Source organism: Diabrotica undecimpunctata, chromosome 1, assembly GCF_040954645.1.
Source record: "Diabrotica undecimpunctata isolate CICGRU chromosome 1, icDiaUnde3, whole genome shotgun sequence".
NCBI classification, from domain to species: domain Eukaryota; kingdom Metazoa; phylum Arthropoda; class Insecta; order Coleoptera; family Chrysomelidae; genus Diabrotica; species Diabrotica undecimpunctata.
Genome location: NC_092803.1, coordinates 102,518,121 through 102,536,371, shown reverse-complemented (window position 1 = coordinate 102,536,371; position 18,251 = coordinate 102,518,121). Strand labels below are relative to the sequence as shown.

Here is an 18,251-nt window from a genome sequence, read left to right as displayed (position 1 = left end):
GACGCCCGGCGCCGAGGCTCAAAAGACGAACCGATAAACTGAATGTTTTCACTACGCTGTCTCGGTAGGAAGTGTTTCGCATTTGTAAGGATAAAAATCTGCACCTACAACTTCTAAGGGGTGGTCAACGGTTCGTGCGGCAAGTGCATCCCATAAATCAACTTTATTGTAGGGAGCTTTTGAATGGCAATAATCTAACTTAATGGTCACAGTAATATGATTCTTTACAGCGTGTTCTATGGTTTGCAAGGAAGTGCCCAAACATAACAAAGTAAGTCGAATCTTTGAAGTTAAAAACAGACTAAATGTGTTTAAGCCAGTTTAACAATGAGATTTTACTGAATAACAACAAACAATATATTTTAAAGCAAATAAGTTAGAATATACCATTAAATAAGACCATATTATAGTACAGTAAAAAAATATTAAATACAAAATACATAAATAAATACTACATACTTTCCCAAACAATATGTTTCGAAAAAAAATCAATTTAGCATTTTCCAAAATAACATATTTTTCTTTTTTCGAGTCTCATCTTCCATATGATTTTCCGTTTTGGGGTTCTAGTACAGTTGCCCAATCTAATGTTATTTTAAAATTACAAAAAAGAGCAATAGGGTATCTCTTTGGCCTCAGAAGAACTACACATTGCAGAAGAAGAACTACTTAAAAAATCACGATATTTTAGAAACTGTTTGCTTAATTCGTAAACACCTACATGCTTTTCCAGAAAGATGTAATTATGACTATTCCACCTGAAATTAAAACTTTATTGTTTATTTACCGATTCCGTCTACTTAGTAAAGGAATCTATATTAAATTCGGCACAAAGACTATACAACCATTTCCCTTTACAACTTAAATCTTCAACATATTTCCCCAAGTTAAGTAAAATTACAAAAGCCTATCTATCTACCAGAATATATTATTCAGTAGAAGAGTTCCATAACGAATAATTAAGAAATAACGGTACCTTCATGTATAAGTAACTGAAGTATTTTTATATATATATTTGGATATTATATACAACAACTTTAATTTATTAGTTCGTACGTTTTTATTATGCAATTAGCAATTTATTTAAATTTTAGAATGGAATGGTTTATTTTATGATATTTACGATTTATATTATTTAAATAAATTTTTAATTGTTATTGATTTTTTCTGACTTTTTGTAAGCTTTCTTCATAAATTTGTACAATTTTTGTTGACAATAAAGTATTCTATACCCATACGATATAAACAATTATCTTGTAAGTCTTTTAAACGTAGTGTTAAATATTTCTTGATACACCATAGTTTCTATTCTATTATCTCTCTCAGGTAACCACCTGTACATGCCAATAATTATAATTACTGTAATTAAATTAAATTAAAAACTTAAAATAAAACAATAAAAGTCTTTACTATACAGCTACCTTCAAATGTTGCGTGAAGCAGGGATCTTTACTACGTCATGCGCGAAGAGAACCGATTTCTGAACATTATGTATCATACCTTGTGTTGATTGTACCACGCGGTGCTACCAATTGTCTTTGAACTGTGCTGATTTACCGACAAACAAGGGAACATCACGTGCGGGCCATAAATACACAGTTTCCTATTTAAGGGATCGTAAAACACAAATATTGAGAAGAAAAACGGTATTTACGGTATTCCACCTTGTGTTTGTTACCGTCTTTAGATTTTGTCTTTTTCTATTATGTATTTTCTATTTCCCTTCGCCAATGAAGAATGCCACTTCACGTTCTGTCAGAACGCTCCTTATCATATCCAAAGTTCCTAATTTTTTCCAGTTTTCCAAAACTGTTTTTGTTTTAGGTTTCTAACTAGAAAAGTTATATGTGGTAGAACAAATATATTTTCCAAGACCAACCATAGTCTTCTCCAGTTTACGCAATCTTCGCAACTCCTTCGCAAACGATTTTCGTATTGATTTTTATTATTTGTTGGACCATGTCGTTGTATGGTTTTAATTTTATTATTTGATAAAGTACAAGAAATTTTATTTAAAAACCTCTAATTTTAATATTATTTTATGATAATTCTATCGACAAAAGCAAAACCAATACGTTTATAAATAACTAGATAATTGTTTTAAACACGTCATTTAACGTAAGTAATTTTAAAATTTGCATTTTTCACTTACTACAAAAATATAATAAGATAAATTCTAAATAAAATATAAAAAGGCGAACTACTTTATCAATTAGGTATATACGTTGAAATAAAGAATTAAAAAAACTCCATTTGACTTTTCGGCCTCAAGATGGAAATTTTCTTTAATGCCAACAGGCATTTTCCTAAAAAGAAACAATTTCAGAACAAAAACAATTTAATTACGACTGAAGGTGTTGCGGGTATTGATTCTGTACTTTTGTGCGCTTTTAGTTATGATTTCAAATAGACAATTTGAATCGTCTATTTTCAAGACAAATTTTTTAATTAATTAATTTGTTTTTACCTTATACCGCATTTGCATTTTGTTTTTCTTATTAATAGTTCTCTTTTAACGTTTAGATTTGTTTTACTTTATACACCAATTTATTAAGATTTAAAACCATGATCATCTTTTTAAGAATATGATATTTTTCACTGGTTTAAATTTTATTCATTAATAAATGTTTTCCATCTTTTTCTAAAAAAATATATTTTACAGATAAACCGTACACAGCCGAACCACTACAAGGAAAAATAGTCACAATTACATCCCAAGATCACGAAGACGAAAAAGTATGTTTAAGTCCAGGGTGCATTCATACTGCATCACGTGTATTGGAATATATGGATGAATCAGTAGACCCTTGTGATGATTTTTATCAATTTACCTGTGGTAATTTTATCAAAAAGACAAATATTCCTGATGACAAATCCTCAGTTACTTCATTTACTCTTATTGGTGATGAACTTCAGGAGCAATTGAGAACTATGATCGAGGAACCGATCCAAGAAGATGAACCAAAACCATTCAAGGTAAGCATCGGTCGAAAATATTAGTTGAAAAGTTTGTAGTATTTTTTTTACGAGTGAGGATGGAATTATTAACATTACCTGCAAATGTATTATCAAAGATAATAGTGGAAATACCATAACAAACCCAGAAGGTATCACAGAGGTGTGGAAAAAATATTGCGAAATACTATTATCTAACAAGAACTCAAACAATAATACAAAGAAAAGAAGTTGTGAAATAGAACCTCAAATATTAAAATCAGAAATTGAGGCGGCAATTAAAAAGCTAAAATTCAGAAAAGCAGAAGGAGAATATGGAATAACAGCTGAAACACTGAAAGAAATGAGGTAATTAGGGACCGAAGTAATGCTTAGAATTTTAAATAAGATCTGGAATACCGGTAAGTGCCCAAATGACTGGGGTAAACTCACGTTTCTTCCCATTTATAAAAAAGGTTCACCGACAGATTGCAGTAATTACCGTACAGTAGCATTAATATCTCACGCGAACAAAGTACTTCTAACCATCATCAATAAAAGACTAAAATCAATTATCATACCAAAAATTCCTCAAGAACAATGCGGATTCGTTCCAGGTAGAGGAACAAGACAACATATTCTTAATATTCGTCAAATTATCGAAAAATCTCGAGAGTTAGCATAGAAACATATTTATGCTTTGTTAAATATTCCAAGGCCTTCAATACCGTAAAATGGGATAAAATGCAGCACATACTCAGAGAAATGGGTACGCCAGAACATCTAATCTATTTATTACAAAAACTACATATATGTAAATAATACTGCTAATGTAAGAGTTAATAATGTTGTTTCGAAATACTTCAAATTAAAATCTGAGTTCGACAGGGATGCATAATATCCCCTATTCTATTCAATATATATATATATATATATATATATATTGAATATATATATATATATATATATATATATATTGAATATATATATATATATATATATATATATATATGTTTATATATATTTATATATGCAGTAAAAATATTATATGCGTCAAGTTTTTGAGGAATGGCAAGGTAGAGCCACGATAGGAGGAAGAAAAATCAAAAACCTACAGTATGATGATGCCACTGTTATATTGGCGTCATCACCAGAAGAACTGGAACAAATCAGAAATAGACTAGGCACGGTGAGTACGGAATATTGTTTGAAAATAAATATGCAGAAAAAAAAGTGATGATCATCGATAAAATCAGAAAAAACCAAGCAGAGATAAGAAACATGGCAGGTTACGAAGTGGTCAGGCACTTTAATTACTTAGGCTCCATTATTACTAACAGTGGAGGATGCAAAGACGAGATCAGTCGACGCATCACAATGGCCAGATCGGCAACAGCCAAACTCACAAAAATTTGGAAGAACACTGAGATAAAAAAATTACGCATTGTTTGAGCATTGGTATTTCCTATCGCCACCTATGCTTCAGAAACTTAGACAAAATAAAAAAAAGCCGATTCGAAGCGTATAATGACATTTGAAATGTGGGTCTACCGTAGAATGTAGCGCATACCATGGACCGCCCATCGCACAAAGAACTCAATTCTAGCACAACTTAACATAAAAACTAGACTCATCACAACTATCAATCAAAATATACTAAGATATTTTGGACATATAACTAGAAGAAGAGAATGCATGGAGCGAATGATAGCTGAAGGTAACGTAGCGAGTAAAAGATCCAGAGGAAGATCTCCAGTACGATGGTCGGACCAAATAAAGGACATGATTAGTTACTCATTCTCCGAAGCAAAACAACACGCACAAGAGAGAGATAATTGGACAAAAATAGTCAAACAAATTACATGACGCCACTACATCCTTACAAAGGAGAAAAGATAGAGGAGATGTAAGATTACGTATAAAGCACTAATATGGAAATTTAAATACCTATAAAATACCACCAAAAAGAAATTAAAGAAGCTTAACGATAAGCATGCTTAATCATAACAGAGATGTCTAGTGCCCCAACCGCTACAAACCGCAGGATCAAAGCTAGAGGTATAATAAAAAATAATTTAGAGTTGGAAATGATACCAAATGAATGGACCTGGCTCTGGGAGGGACCGTTCCTAGTCACTAAAGAGATTAACGACCTTGTATATACAGTTTAACTGAAGTCACGGAGTAAGCCGAAGGTTGTCCATCTGGAGAGACTGTATCCTTACAAAGGGTAGAATTCACCAACCGGATCTATTTTGGTGCTGTTCTGACTAAACAGCCTAGAAGAAGGGGACGATATTGTGTTACATACGCCTGATTAAGAATCTATGCTTTAGTGAAGGTGAGAACTCTCCTTTTACTGCCGGAAATGTTCCACGCACCGTTTGTATCAATGCAAGAATATTCTTGTCACCTGGTAACGTTCCAGAATATATTCTCATTTTTATAAGCTCACTGAGAAGGTCTTTGATTATGAGTATCAGCGAATTATTTTGTAAGTGATGGTGCGAATTGTAGACGATAATTATTACTGTAATTAGAATTTGTAATATTTGTAATTAAGTGAGTTTTTGGAGTTAACCAATAAAATTTGAACTGTATAAAAAGCCGTTATTAGCTGTACCTCATATTTAACGTATTTCTCCTATATACTGATAGAATATTTCGGATTAGTGGCCTTCTTTGGTTGATTGGTTGACAATATGTTAAAATTATTAGGAAGATAAATTTTACCATTATAGTTTGTGAAAAACAGTCACATTTTGTTTACGTTTAAGCGGATAAGTATGGCTACAGACTTAATATTTTTAAGGTCAGTAGCAGTAGATTTTTGTTTGATTTGTAATACTTACTTGCTTATCTCACAATTAATTTCAAACTATTGTTACTTGATATTTAGATTATATTTGTTATCTCCCGCAATTCATAGTATTGTTACAATATATATAACAACGTGTGTATTCAAGGAGTCATTGAGAAGATGCAAATATTATTTGTAGTAGATTAAAAACAAATATTTTGGATCGATACTTTAGTCACTGCTACAAAATGACACTTTTATTATTTTATATTTTTATAAAATACAAATTTTTTAATCTTGTAACAGTTCTGTAATAAAACAGAAACAAATATTTCATTTAATATCAAAATTGTGTTAAAATTTATTTATAGAGAATTTCTAGTGTCCGTAAAATATGAAATAAATTCAATATTTCCTAAATGAAAAGCCTTTTTAAAAAAATCTAAAACTCGTCGATTTTTAAATTTAATGTTCTACATTTTACAATAAAATTTCATTAGACAAGGTGATGACGTCATCGGCTCTTTTTATAAATGGAACACCCTGTATGTTAGGACATTTTTAGTTCGATAAAAATGAGCTGATTTCAAAAAAGTATAATACTCGGGTCTAATAGTATATCTATTATTTGAAAGATTTGCGCTTAGAAAATATATTATTTATTATCAATTGCAAAAAAGTAGCCTACTTCTAGTTTTTGGTAAACTGTAATTATTTTTAATATCGTTCAATAACAATTAAGTAGTACAATAATTGTATTAATTCGTAAATGTTCTGTATTATTACTTAAAATTAATTTTAAGTAGAAATGAATTTGAGTGTAAAGCAAAGAATTGAAATAGTCATGATGATTGGGTATGGAGACAAATCGCGAACTCAGATGGAAGTGTGTAATTTATTTAATGATAAATATCCATCACGCAGTAAAAAGTAAGTAAGATTGAAAAGAAATTTCGAGAAACTGGTACGGTTGAAAATGCACGCAAATCAGGTCGTCCCTCTGTAAATTATGTCACAACATTAGATGTTCTACTTGCTTTTAAAGAAGATGCGCACACTTCTGTTCGTAAGGTTAGTAGTTATCTCGATACACAAAGTACGTAAAAGTCAGTAAAGTAAGTGAAATGCACAGTTGTGCAGGAATTAAACGAGGATGATCCAGATAAAAGAATATAATTTTGCGAAATAATGATGGATAACAGCCACCGAAACCCTCTCTTGGCTCAAAATATTATTTTTTCTGATGAGGCTACATTCAAATTAAATGGCGAGGTCAACCATCAGAATTGTAGATAGTGGGCAACAGAAAACTCCAACTTGATGCGGAAACATCATACACAATACCCGCAAAAGGCTGGCATTGTAAGAAATAAAATCATTGGACCCTACTATTTCGAAGGTAATTTAAACGGGCCAGCATACCTTCAGTTTTTAAGTGGGTATCTCGTACCTACTTTAGTTAATTTATTCCCCAGTACAATTAATCTTGGAGGTTTTGATAAAAGTTTATGGTTTCAACAGGATGGTGCGCCTCCGCATTATGCTTTAGATGTTTGAAGGTACCTAAACGAAATTTTTTCGAACAGGTGATTGGAAAACGTAGACATATTGAATAGCAAGCGAGGTCGCTAGACCTCAATCCTTTGGAATATTTTATGTGGGGTCATTGAAAGAATAAAACGAAACCTGCAAATATTGAAGACTTAAAAACAATAATTCGTAAAGAAATAAACAATATTTCTCAAGAAATCATAAACTGGGTTACTTTCAAGTTATTTATTATAATTTATTAATATTATAAATCAATGAAAATTAATTTTCTAAGCGCATATCTTTCAAATTATATCCGTTAGACCCCCAGTATTATAATTTTTTGGAATCAGCTCATTTTTATCGATCTAAAAATGTCCTAAAATACAGGGTGTTACATTTAAAAAAGAGCTGATGACGTCATCACTGTAATGTGTATCACCTTGTATAATGAAATTTTATTGTAAAATGTAGAACATTAAATTTAAAAATCGGCGTGTTTTAGATCTTTTTAAAAAGGCTTTTCATTTAGGAAATATCGAATTTCTTCCATACTTTACGGACACACTGTATAATATATTGTACTAATATAATATATGTAATATATATAATATACATATATGTGTATATAGTAATTGAATAATATACATAAATGTTATATTTATAGGGGATTAAGCCGGAATTGATTGTAATGAAAATTATATTTTCAACTAATGTTTGAGGTCAGATATAGTAGAAATTATTATTTTCATTTTTATTACTTTCATTATATTTATAACTATTTTAGGTTCTAACATAGTTTACTAATGTATTGACTGGAGAAAATTGTCGTTGATGTTGTTTCGCTAAGCGTTTGAGATAAAAAGAGCCCCTTAGCCTAAATCCTAAAAACCTTTATCAGCACAGTTTTTGTATGTGTTTTTAATGTCAATTGTAAATTTTTTGTGTAGTGTTTTTAGTGTCAATGTAGTATTGCAATGAGTATACGTTCTGTTGTGGTGGCAAGAATTATGACGACATTTGAAGATGAACGCAGTCTGCGCGAAACTGCGAGAAATGTTGGTGTACGTCTGTCGAGTATGCAACGAGTATGGTGATAGTGCGAAGAGACCGGTCTGCTTATTTGAAGACCTGGTTTAGGTCGAGGCAGAATTACAACAGCTAGAAATGACCGCTTTGTCGTTTCTAGTGCTTTAAAAAACCAAATGGTCACAACAGTTTTCCTTCGAAATCATCTACAAGAAGTGAAAAATGTCAACATAAGTGAATGCACATTTAAGAGCCGACTTCATGCTACTGGTTTATGTTCTCGAACTAGAGTAACTGCACTGCCGCTTTTGCGTGAGCACCGAACTACTAGATTGAATTTTGCACGAGAACACTTGGCTTGGACAATACATGATATACATGATTGGAGTATTGTATTGTTTTCCGATAAAAATCCAGATTCTGTCTTACGGACTTAGACATACCTATAAAAGTGTGGTGACGTCCAAGCGAGAGGTATGCACAAGCATGTGCTGCTGAGCGTGGAGTGTCAGTTATGGCATGGGGAGGCATCATGATACAAAGAATAACAGGTATGATTCTCCCGAGCGCGAAATTGGGACGAGTTGTAAAAACATCAGCAATCGGAACACAATTAATATTAATTGGCAATAAAAAGTCATTTTAATAGATTAATAGAGTGTCTATAGAACTATTTCGAATTTATTGAAATATAGGTGTTTTATTATTTTGATTTAAAAAAATAATAAATAATACAGTGAAAAACAAAAAAATTAATCTGTAAAATAAATTTGTGAGTTTTTTTTGTGTTTTTCGCTTTTTAATCCTAGAAAGGTAACTTTCGTAAATTTGACGAGCTCTCTTTTGATTGTATTGTCTTATTTGGTACCAGAGTCGAGGAGGAAAAAAGCCTTCGTCTAGTTGCACGTAAACGAAAGAAAATAATTGATCATTAATTATCTGCACTAAAATCTAAACAAATCAAGCACAAGGTTTTAAGTTACAATTTTTATTAATTTTCTTTTATTTCCCATATCTTCTTGAAGTTTAATTTTAATTTCTTAATTCTGAAATACATTCGAGATCGGAAGAACAGATGTTTAATTTTGTAGTTACATTCAATGTTCTCCGATAAGTCAATTAGTCTTTATAAATAATTTTTTCCTCACTTTGGGCCTTTGCAGTCTTTTTAGCTGTCTTTTGGTAAATATTTTACCTTATCCTCTTATATATTACTTTTATGCCATAATACTTCAAGTGTTTCTACCAAAAGATGTAGAATAAAATAATGATTACCTAGATTGTGTAATTATCTGTTAAGATAACACCTTTGATAACACCATGAAAACCTTTCCTGCCCTTTAAGTTGATTTATGGATAAGCTTTTTGATTGTGGTAGACGAAGAGAAGGAACCGCATTACCCTCCAGTGTAAGTTCTCTTTTTTTATTCACATTGCAGCAGTTCATGCTGCAAATTGCAGCAGTTCATGCTGCAAATTTCGTTTAAAATCTTTTGGCTTATAGTGTTTGGAACAAATCCTTGAGGTTTTAGTATTAAATTTGTCTTCTCGGCAAAAAGCAATAACTAACAGTTTTTCCACTACCGAGTTCTTAGGAAAACTATAAAACCAAACAGATTTATCGGCACCTCTTGTCTGATTATCACTTAAACAACTAGCTACTGCACAACGCATTTTATGTTTAGCTTATAAACTATTCCTAGCAAAACCCCCCTAACAAATACAAGAGGGGTATAAGTTTACTTGAATATTAAGTACTGACTTAATGATAATTAAACATATCTTATTTATAACTTCTGAAAGACCTACAGAGACAAATGAAGTAGGTATACCTACAACGCCACTATCACTCAAAAAACTCGGATAAAAGAGTTTTAAATATTCTTAATAATAATTCTCACTAAAATGCCTACAAATCAACTTAAATCTAACAAAAACACTATAAAATCTGCTACAAGCTTACCAAAGACGCTAAAAGTTAAAATATTGATAAAAGTCCCATTATAAACAGATGTATTACAATGACAGCCACTCTTATTACTACGTCGACATTAGGGGATCAGCTGATAGTGGCCTGCGCAATATCATACCTGTTAATCTTTGTACCATGGGGCGGCATATCGTTTGACGCTCGCACGGAGTATAGAATACTATGTTTTACTGTTTATGGTTATTCTTGGAGACGATGCAACAATTGTTCGTGATAATGCCACAGTGATTGGATAGTTACTGACTACCTTGACGAGGTTCAAATCACACGATTTGTTTGGCCTGCTCGCAGTCTAGATATCAATCCCATAAATTATGTTTGGGACGAGATGAAGAAACGTTTACGGAATCATATACCGGCACCCAGAAATTCAAGAGAACTTCGCGACACATTGGTTCAGGAATGGAACAATCTTTTGCAGAATAAATCCAAAATCTGATCCAAAGTATGCCTCGTCGTTAGACGAGCCGTATTATCACTGCTAAAGAAAGGAATACTTACTACTGAAGTTCTTAAAATTTATTTTGTTGTAACAAGAAGAACATTAAATTAAAATTGTCCCTTTTCAATATTTTGTATATCAAAAGAAAATTGTTCACTATCATTACTTTTCATAAACTTTAAGGGACAAAAACGTATATATATATATATATATATATATATATATATATATATATATATATATATATATATATATATATATATACATATATATATATATATATATATATTTATATATATATATATATATATATATATATATATATAGATATATATATATATATATATATATATATATATATATATATATATATATATATATATATATATATATATATATATATATATATATATATAAAGCACTAAAGGCCTTAGAGACCCATGGCTTGAAAAGTTTATTCTTTCTTCATTTTCGCTTTCCTTTATGTACTGAGATCTTCTCTGGCTCGATATGTGATTTTTCTCCATTCCTTTTTTCTTTTTTAAAGCTATAGTGTAGTTTAGTACCTTTTTTGGAGTCCTCGTGTTCGGCATCCTTTCTAGGTGACCTCTCCATCTTAGTCTCTGTGCCTTTACGACTCCTATTATGTTAGGTTGATTATATAATTTCTTTAACTCATCATTTGATCTTCTTATCCATAAACCGTCCCTTATTATTCCTCCATATATCTTCCTCAGGATTTTCCTTTCCCATACCTCCAGTAACTTTTGTTCATTTTTTGTCATTGTCCATGTCTCATTGCAATATGTTACTATTGGTTGTATAGTTGTTTTGTATAACTGTATTTTTGCCTTTCTTGATAAAAACTTGCTTTTCAACATTCCACTAAGTGCATATACACTTCTATTGCCTGCCATTATTCTAGCTTGTATTTCTTCTTTAATGTTAGATTTACGTGATATTATTGCACCTAGGTATGTAAATCTTTCTACCATTTCGAATTCGTATGATGCTCTTTCTTCTACTTCTACTTTAAAATTTTGTCCATCCCTGAACTGATCATCTGTCCACTGGATACATTTTGTTTTAGTTTCATTTATGTAAAGTCCCATTTTCTTTGCTGCTTTCACTATTCTCTGTACCATCTCCTGTAGCTCTTTTTTTCCTCTTGCCAGCAACACTACATCATCCGCAAATACCAAAACTTGGTGTCTTTTATAATATAGGAGTCCTTCTCTATTGATTTTCGCTTCTCGCAATTTTTTTTCTAGGCATAAATTGAAGAGTAATGATGACAAAGGATCACCCTGCCTTAATCCTTCGTTTGCTATAAATTTGTCCGATTCATGATTGTTTACTTTGACTCTGTTTTCTGTATTCTCTAAAGTAAGATGTATCATGTTACGCAACTTTCTGCTAACTCCTATTTCCTCAAGGGTCTCTTTTAATTCCTTCCTCTTTATTCTATCGTATGCTTGCTGGAAGTCGATGAATAGCGCTATCGTTGGTAGTGTTCATAGCTTTCTGCTTGTAATTCTCTGATTATGAATACTTGGTCTGTTGTGCTTCTCCCTCGTCTATATTAGCCTATTCTATATTATATTTTTAACTTCTTTTTTTAGCTTATCTTTTATGGATTTTGATAGGATTTTATATACGGTATTTAGTAACGCTATTTCTCTGTAATTACTGCATTCTGTTTTGTCTCCTTTTTTGTGTAATGGGCAGATAATGGCTTCCTTCCAATATTCTGGTATTTGTTCTTTTATCCATATCTCCTTTATGATCTTGTATATCCAATTATTTAGCAGTTTTCCACCATATTTCATCATGTCTTCTGTTATGTTATCGCTTTCAGGGGATGTGTTGTTTTTCAGATTTTTTATAATTTTCTCGATTTTTTCTTTGCTGGGTGAATTATCTTCTATGTCTTCTAAGTATTCGATTCTTGCTTCTGCTTCCATACATTCTCTTTGGTTTGACTTATTATTGCCATTTAGTAATTCATCAAAATAGTCTTTCCATCTTTCGACTATTTCTGCTTTCCCGCTTATATTATTTCCTGCTTGGTTTTTAACGAATATGGGTTTTTGTTGGAAACCTTTTTTTTATTTATAGCACCTTGATATAGTTTTTTTATTTTTTTATTTCTGTTATTCTCTTCTATTTCCTTTAACTTATTTTCTATGTGTTTTCTCTTCTTTTCTCTCAGCACCCTCTTTACTTTTTGTCTTTGCTCCATATATCTATTCTTTGTCTCTATTGTTTCTTTCGTGATCATTTCCATCCTTAATGATTTTCTTAGTTCTATTTCTTTTTGGCACTTTATGTCGAACCAGTCTTTCCTCTTTTTATTCTCTTGTTTATTACATTCTTTTGCTGCTTTGTTCATTATTTGCTTTATGTTTTCCCATTTGTTCTCAGTTTGCTCTTCTATTTGTATCTTTTTTAGTTCTCTTTCCATTGTTTCCTCGTATGTTTCTTGCGCTTTCTTTGTTGCTAATCATTTTGTTTTTGTTTTCTGGTATCAGTTGCTTAATTTTGATGCCCATCATGTAATGATCTGAGTCAGCGTCTGGTCCTCTGTATGTTCTTATCTTCTTTATACATTTTTCTTGTCTTTCTATCTGGCGATATACATGTTTCCTTATGTATTTCTTTTCTTTCTCGAAATATGTGTTCATTATGATCATATTTTTTTCTCTTGCGAAATCTATCAGGAATTGTCCGTTCTCATTATTGATTGTTCCTTTTAACCCTGCTTGCTCATATGTGTCTATCCTTAGGCCGTTCATAACTATGTTATGTATTCGCCGGTGTTTTTCCATAACTTCCATGTTTTACTGGACAAAAACGTTGGTTACTTTAATCAATCCGGTGATAAACTATGTTACAACCAAAAATACTTAGAAAAGAATAATAATTTCTAAATTAAATTCATGATACGGAGTCACCCTAATTTTATGCTCGACAGTGTATGTTTATAAGGGATTAAGCCACAATTTATTGTAATAAAAATTACACTTTTATGTGTTATTTAACATTTCGATTTTCACCTCGAAAACCATTTCTTTGATTTTTAAAAATAGTGAAGTATGTTTTTACCACACACATCACTATTTTTTAAAATTATCTTTTTGAAAACGATTTCAGATTCGAAAACGAAATTCGAAATCGAAACGTCAAACAGCATTTAAAAATGTAATTTTTGCTAAAATTAATTGTGACCTAAGCCCATATAAACATAATATTTAACTTTGTAAAAATTTGTTAAAGGAATAGCTTAATTATTTTATATAATAATGTATTTTCATCACGTAAAATTCTTTTCAGAAATATATGATAGCTAATTAATTATAAATATAGTTTTACGGCTTGAAGTATAAATACCGCAGAATTCGTAACATTAAAATTTCTAATGTCAGATAAAGGACAACGTATTAAAAAAAAAAAGAAAATAGAACTAGAAAGACAAGTTTTATTTTCTGACCAGAAAACAGAAAGTATTCTAACAGAATTCTTTTAAAAAATCATAACGTGATATCATTTTGGGATTTGTAAAAATTAATATAATATTATTGTTTGTTTCTGTCAATGTCATCAAAAAGTAAATAAATGTTTTGATTCCTCTTTTGGACCAAAGTCCTTTTATGAAACTACCATTCCTAATCATCTATATTTTATGAAATACATTAATCATGAATGTATTTTGGGGCTTTATAATTTTTTTTAATATACATTATTGTACTATTACGTTTTTTATTTGTTTCACACCAATAATTTTGTTTGATATTATTTTAAAAATTTATTGAAACTGTTTTAGCTTACCAAGAAGTTATACAAGGCATGTATGAATAAAACATTGATTGAAGAGGATGGAATGACCACAATTAACGAAGTTCTGAAACAATTGGGTGGTTGGCCTGTTTTAGAAGGAGATTCTTGGAATGAAAATGATTTTGATTGGAAGAACTCTGTATATAAATTCCGAAAAGTAGGTTACGGTGTAGATTATTTTATCGATTTTTCTGTTGTTGGAGATGTCAAGAATTCTACCAAGAGAGTAATTGATGTAAGTATTTAAATTTAAAATATAATAAATGAAATCAGATTATATTGGAAAAAATTTAGAAGCGATCTTGAAACGAATATTATCTTAAAAATTACTTCAACTTATAGACGTTTATTAATACAAACAGTAGCACCACAATATTCGTCTCTATCCTTTGATTTTTTAAATAAGCTTGTGAAGATTGGAATAATTTTTCTGATGATATTTTGACATATCGGTAATAGATTTTTCAGTGTTTATGCCAATAGTATCTGATAAGAAAACAGTTGTTCTATATCTATATTAGATTTTTAAAAACTTGTTATTATACTGGTCTATTCACGATGGATTTTTCATCCAATTTTATGTAACTTTTAAATTTAATCCCCTCTCTTTTCAAATCAAATATATCTATATATTTTTATTTCAAATTAATGTTATCTTGATTGTTAAGTAACTTATATGCAGGTTTTATGTAAACTAAATAGCTTAAACAATAGTGTCCTAGAATCATATGCGAGTTCTATTTCTGACACTGGCGAAAGTATTGAGATATTTTTGAAGCTATTCAATGACCCCAGTCTACTCAAGAGGTAATAAAGGGAAACTTATTACTTTTAAATAATATATTCTGCTATAGCCATATATATATATATATATATATATATATATATATATATATATATATTCAATATATATTTCAATATTATTATATGAAGCTGAGACTTCTACATTAAAAAAATGCAGTTTAAAAAGAATAGATTCTTTCGAACTCTGGTTATACCGCAAAGTATGAAAAATATCTTGGAATGCTAGAATTACAAATATAGACGTACTGGAGAGGATGAGTTAAGAAACAAAACTAATCACCACTATACAAACAAGGAAACTGGAATAAGTAGGCCACGTGATGAGAAAAACAAAATATGCAATTTTGGGACTAATAATAAAGGAAAATATTTAAGGAAGAAGATTTGTTGGCCGAAGGCAGAGTTTTTGGTTACAGAATCTACGTGATTATTATCAATATAGATCGATTGAATCGTTAAAGCGAAATGGTAGAATCTTTTAAGTTTAAAAATAAAAATAGTCATTATGATAGTTATATATTCTGATATGTATTCAGAAATGAACAATTTTTTAATTTGTTTTCAGTAATTTATGTTTTTTTAAGCTGTCTGTTAAAAGCCGATCTGATTCAACTAGTTAGTTTATTGTTTATCTTTCGTTTTTTCATTATACTCATTTCAAAATTTTGAAACCAACTTCTATACAAACTTGAACAGGTCTAGAGCATGGCTATCATATATTTTTGATCAACTGTTTCAGGTGGTTAGCTATAGACCTTGCATCTTATGTCTCCATGAAATAGTTCTACTGAATGCAGGTGTTCATTGACTGACGCTTGCCCCATAAGTAAGCCTGGTATGACTCTTATTGATTCCTGCTTCTTTTCCGTAGTCCTTAAGCCCTATTAATGCGCGCATGAGCTTCATTGGTTATATTTTCACAGTGAGAGTTAGGTTGTGATCGGATCCAGGCATTTTCCTGTCGCGGACGGTCATTTTGGCACTGTACTGCACAAGTACTTTGTAGCTGATAGTCTTCTGGCAAGTTGATTGGCTATATTATTGCCGTGTATTTCCAGGTAACCAGTAACTCATACCAGTCTGTCACTGTTATATTTTGCTACGCGATTGAGTTTTTCTGAGCATTTCCTCATTAGCCTAGAGTCCACCTTTGGGCTTCTAAGAACCGCCATGGCCACTTGGCTATCTGTGTATATATTAATCTTACCTTTACATATTCTTTTTATAGAAGTATTGGATAAATTCAGTCCTGACCTCATGATTTATGTGGCTTAAATAAGTAGATTACAGCACACTAGTTTTACCCAAAGTTATTGGGTGTGGTCTCCATTCCGGACTGCCCCATTGTCTCTTATGGTATTAATTTTATTTTAAACTAAGGAAAATGTAGCATGAGAAGTTATTTCAGGATCCCTTCATCATTATGAGTGTATTTATCTGACTCCTTTCGGAGTAAGGGAATAAGCATCTGTTGGAGATAACGTTATGGAGCCGTGAAGTACTATCTCCTCATAATGCCTTCTCCGCCATTCGCTCTTTATATTTCTCAGTTTCTTATTATATTCAGTCAGACTTTGCGATAATTGCCCCAATAACCTGAGCTTTTGCTGCAATTCACTTTTCATCTGACATCTTTCCTTTTATTTGAAAAGTTGTTCTTTTAATAGGTGATTTTCCTTCTATAATTCGTCACTATCTTCGGACAATTTTCTTTAAACGCCAACATAAAAATCTCTTGAAATTATTCGGTAGCCATATCTAGGTTCAGTAAGTATTTTCAGTCCAATATATTTTCACAAAGTATCAATCCTTTCGTACCATTAACTCTGCTTAACACAACAATATTTAAGATGTGCTTGATATAATTCTCAGTCTTTTTTACTTGGGTTACTATAAGTCTCCTTGATAGGCTTATTCTCTGTTACTCTAAAACAAATGCGTTGATGGTCTGAACAAGAAACCTCATGTGATCCATGCCATTTTTTTTTCAGTTGTAGCCATGTGAGTCGTGAGCACTGTTACATCAATAACGCCCTCTCGTTGTAAAGTTGGAACAGTTGGTTTGTTTCCTACATTTAATATACTTTACTCATATTCCATAACAAAGGTACCAATGACACACCTCTTTCTCCCTTAGTGTTAGCTGTCTGTGGTTTGCCTACTCTCTCTTTCTCCAATGGTGCTACAGCTCAAATCAAGCCTTGGCCTCCTTCAAACTATGCCTCCAACCTTGCCGGTCTTACACTGATCTTCTCCAGGTTCTCACGGCTATCAAATTTAGCGATCCGCTGCCACTTCTTCCTCCCACCTTAACTAGACAAATCTACAGTAATGACATAGCTGCAGCCTCTATGCCATATTCATAGTTGATCAACGGGAATGTATTTGGTTATATCTTATTCGCTCCCGACCTATTTACATATCTATAGGACGTGCCTTGTCAGCCATTGGGAAAATTGTTGGGATTGAGAACATCCCCATATATATGTATTTATAAATATATATATATATATATATATATATATATATATATATATATATATTTATAAATACATATATTTTTATGGATCAGTTTATCAATCAGAAATAGAATAAAGAATTTTTTTATTATTTTCATATATACCGCGGGCATATAAGTTAAAATACAACCCTGTACTTATTTGTAATAGTTAGAATAAGAGAAGACATTATTTCCGTGACGGAACAGTTTTTCCTTGAAAGACTGAGTGAATAGTGGAAGGACAATGGAATCTCGTATAATTATAGATTTAAGAATAAACTTGTAATTGTATTTTGCGGTGGGCATTTTTCGAAAGTAAATAAGAATTAGATTTAGATATGAGATAACAAGAATTTGGAATTTTATTTCTGTTGAAAACGGCAAA

At 31.1% G+C, this 18,251-nt stretch overlaps 1 protein-coding gene across 4 annotated transcripts in view; it reads left to right on the top strand.

Annotated features, from left to right (window-relative positions):
• Positions 1-18,251, top strand: part of Nep2 (M13 family metallopeptidase neprilysin 2) — a 265,069-nt gene that overhangs the window by 199,668 nt on the left and 47,150 nt on the right. For all 4 annotated transcript variants that reach the window (XM_072545632.1, XM_072545626.1, XM_072545630.1 and 1 more), the window contains exons 3-4: positions 2,663-2,976; positions 14,549-14,797. In XM_072545632.1, coding sequence (XP_072401733.1) covers positions 2,663-2,976; positions 14,549-14,797 — 563 coding nt within the window. The remainder of the gene's footprint in view (positions 1-2,662; positions 2,977-14,548; positions 14,798-18,251) is intronic.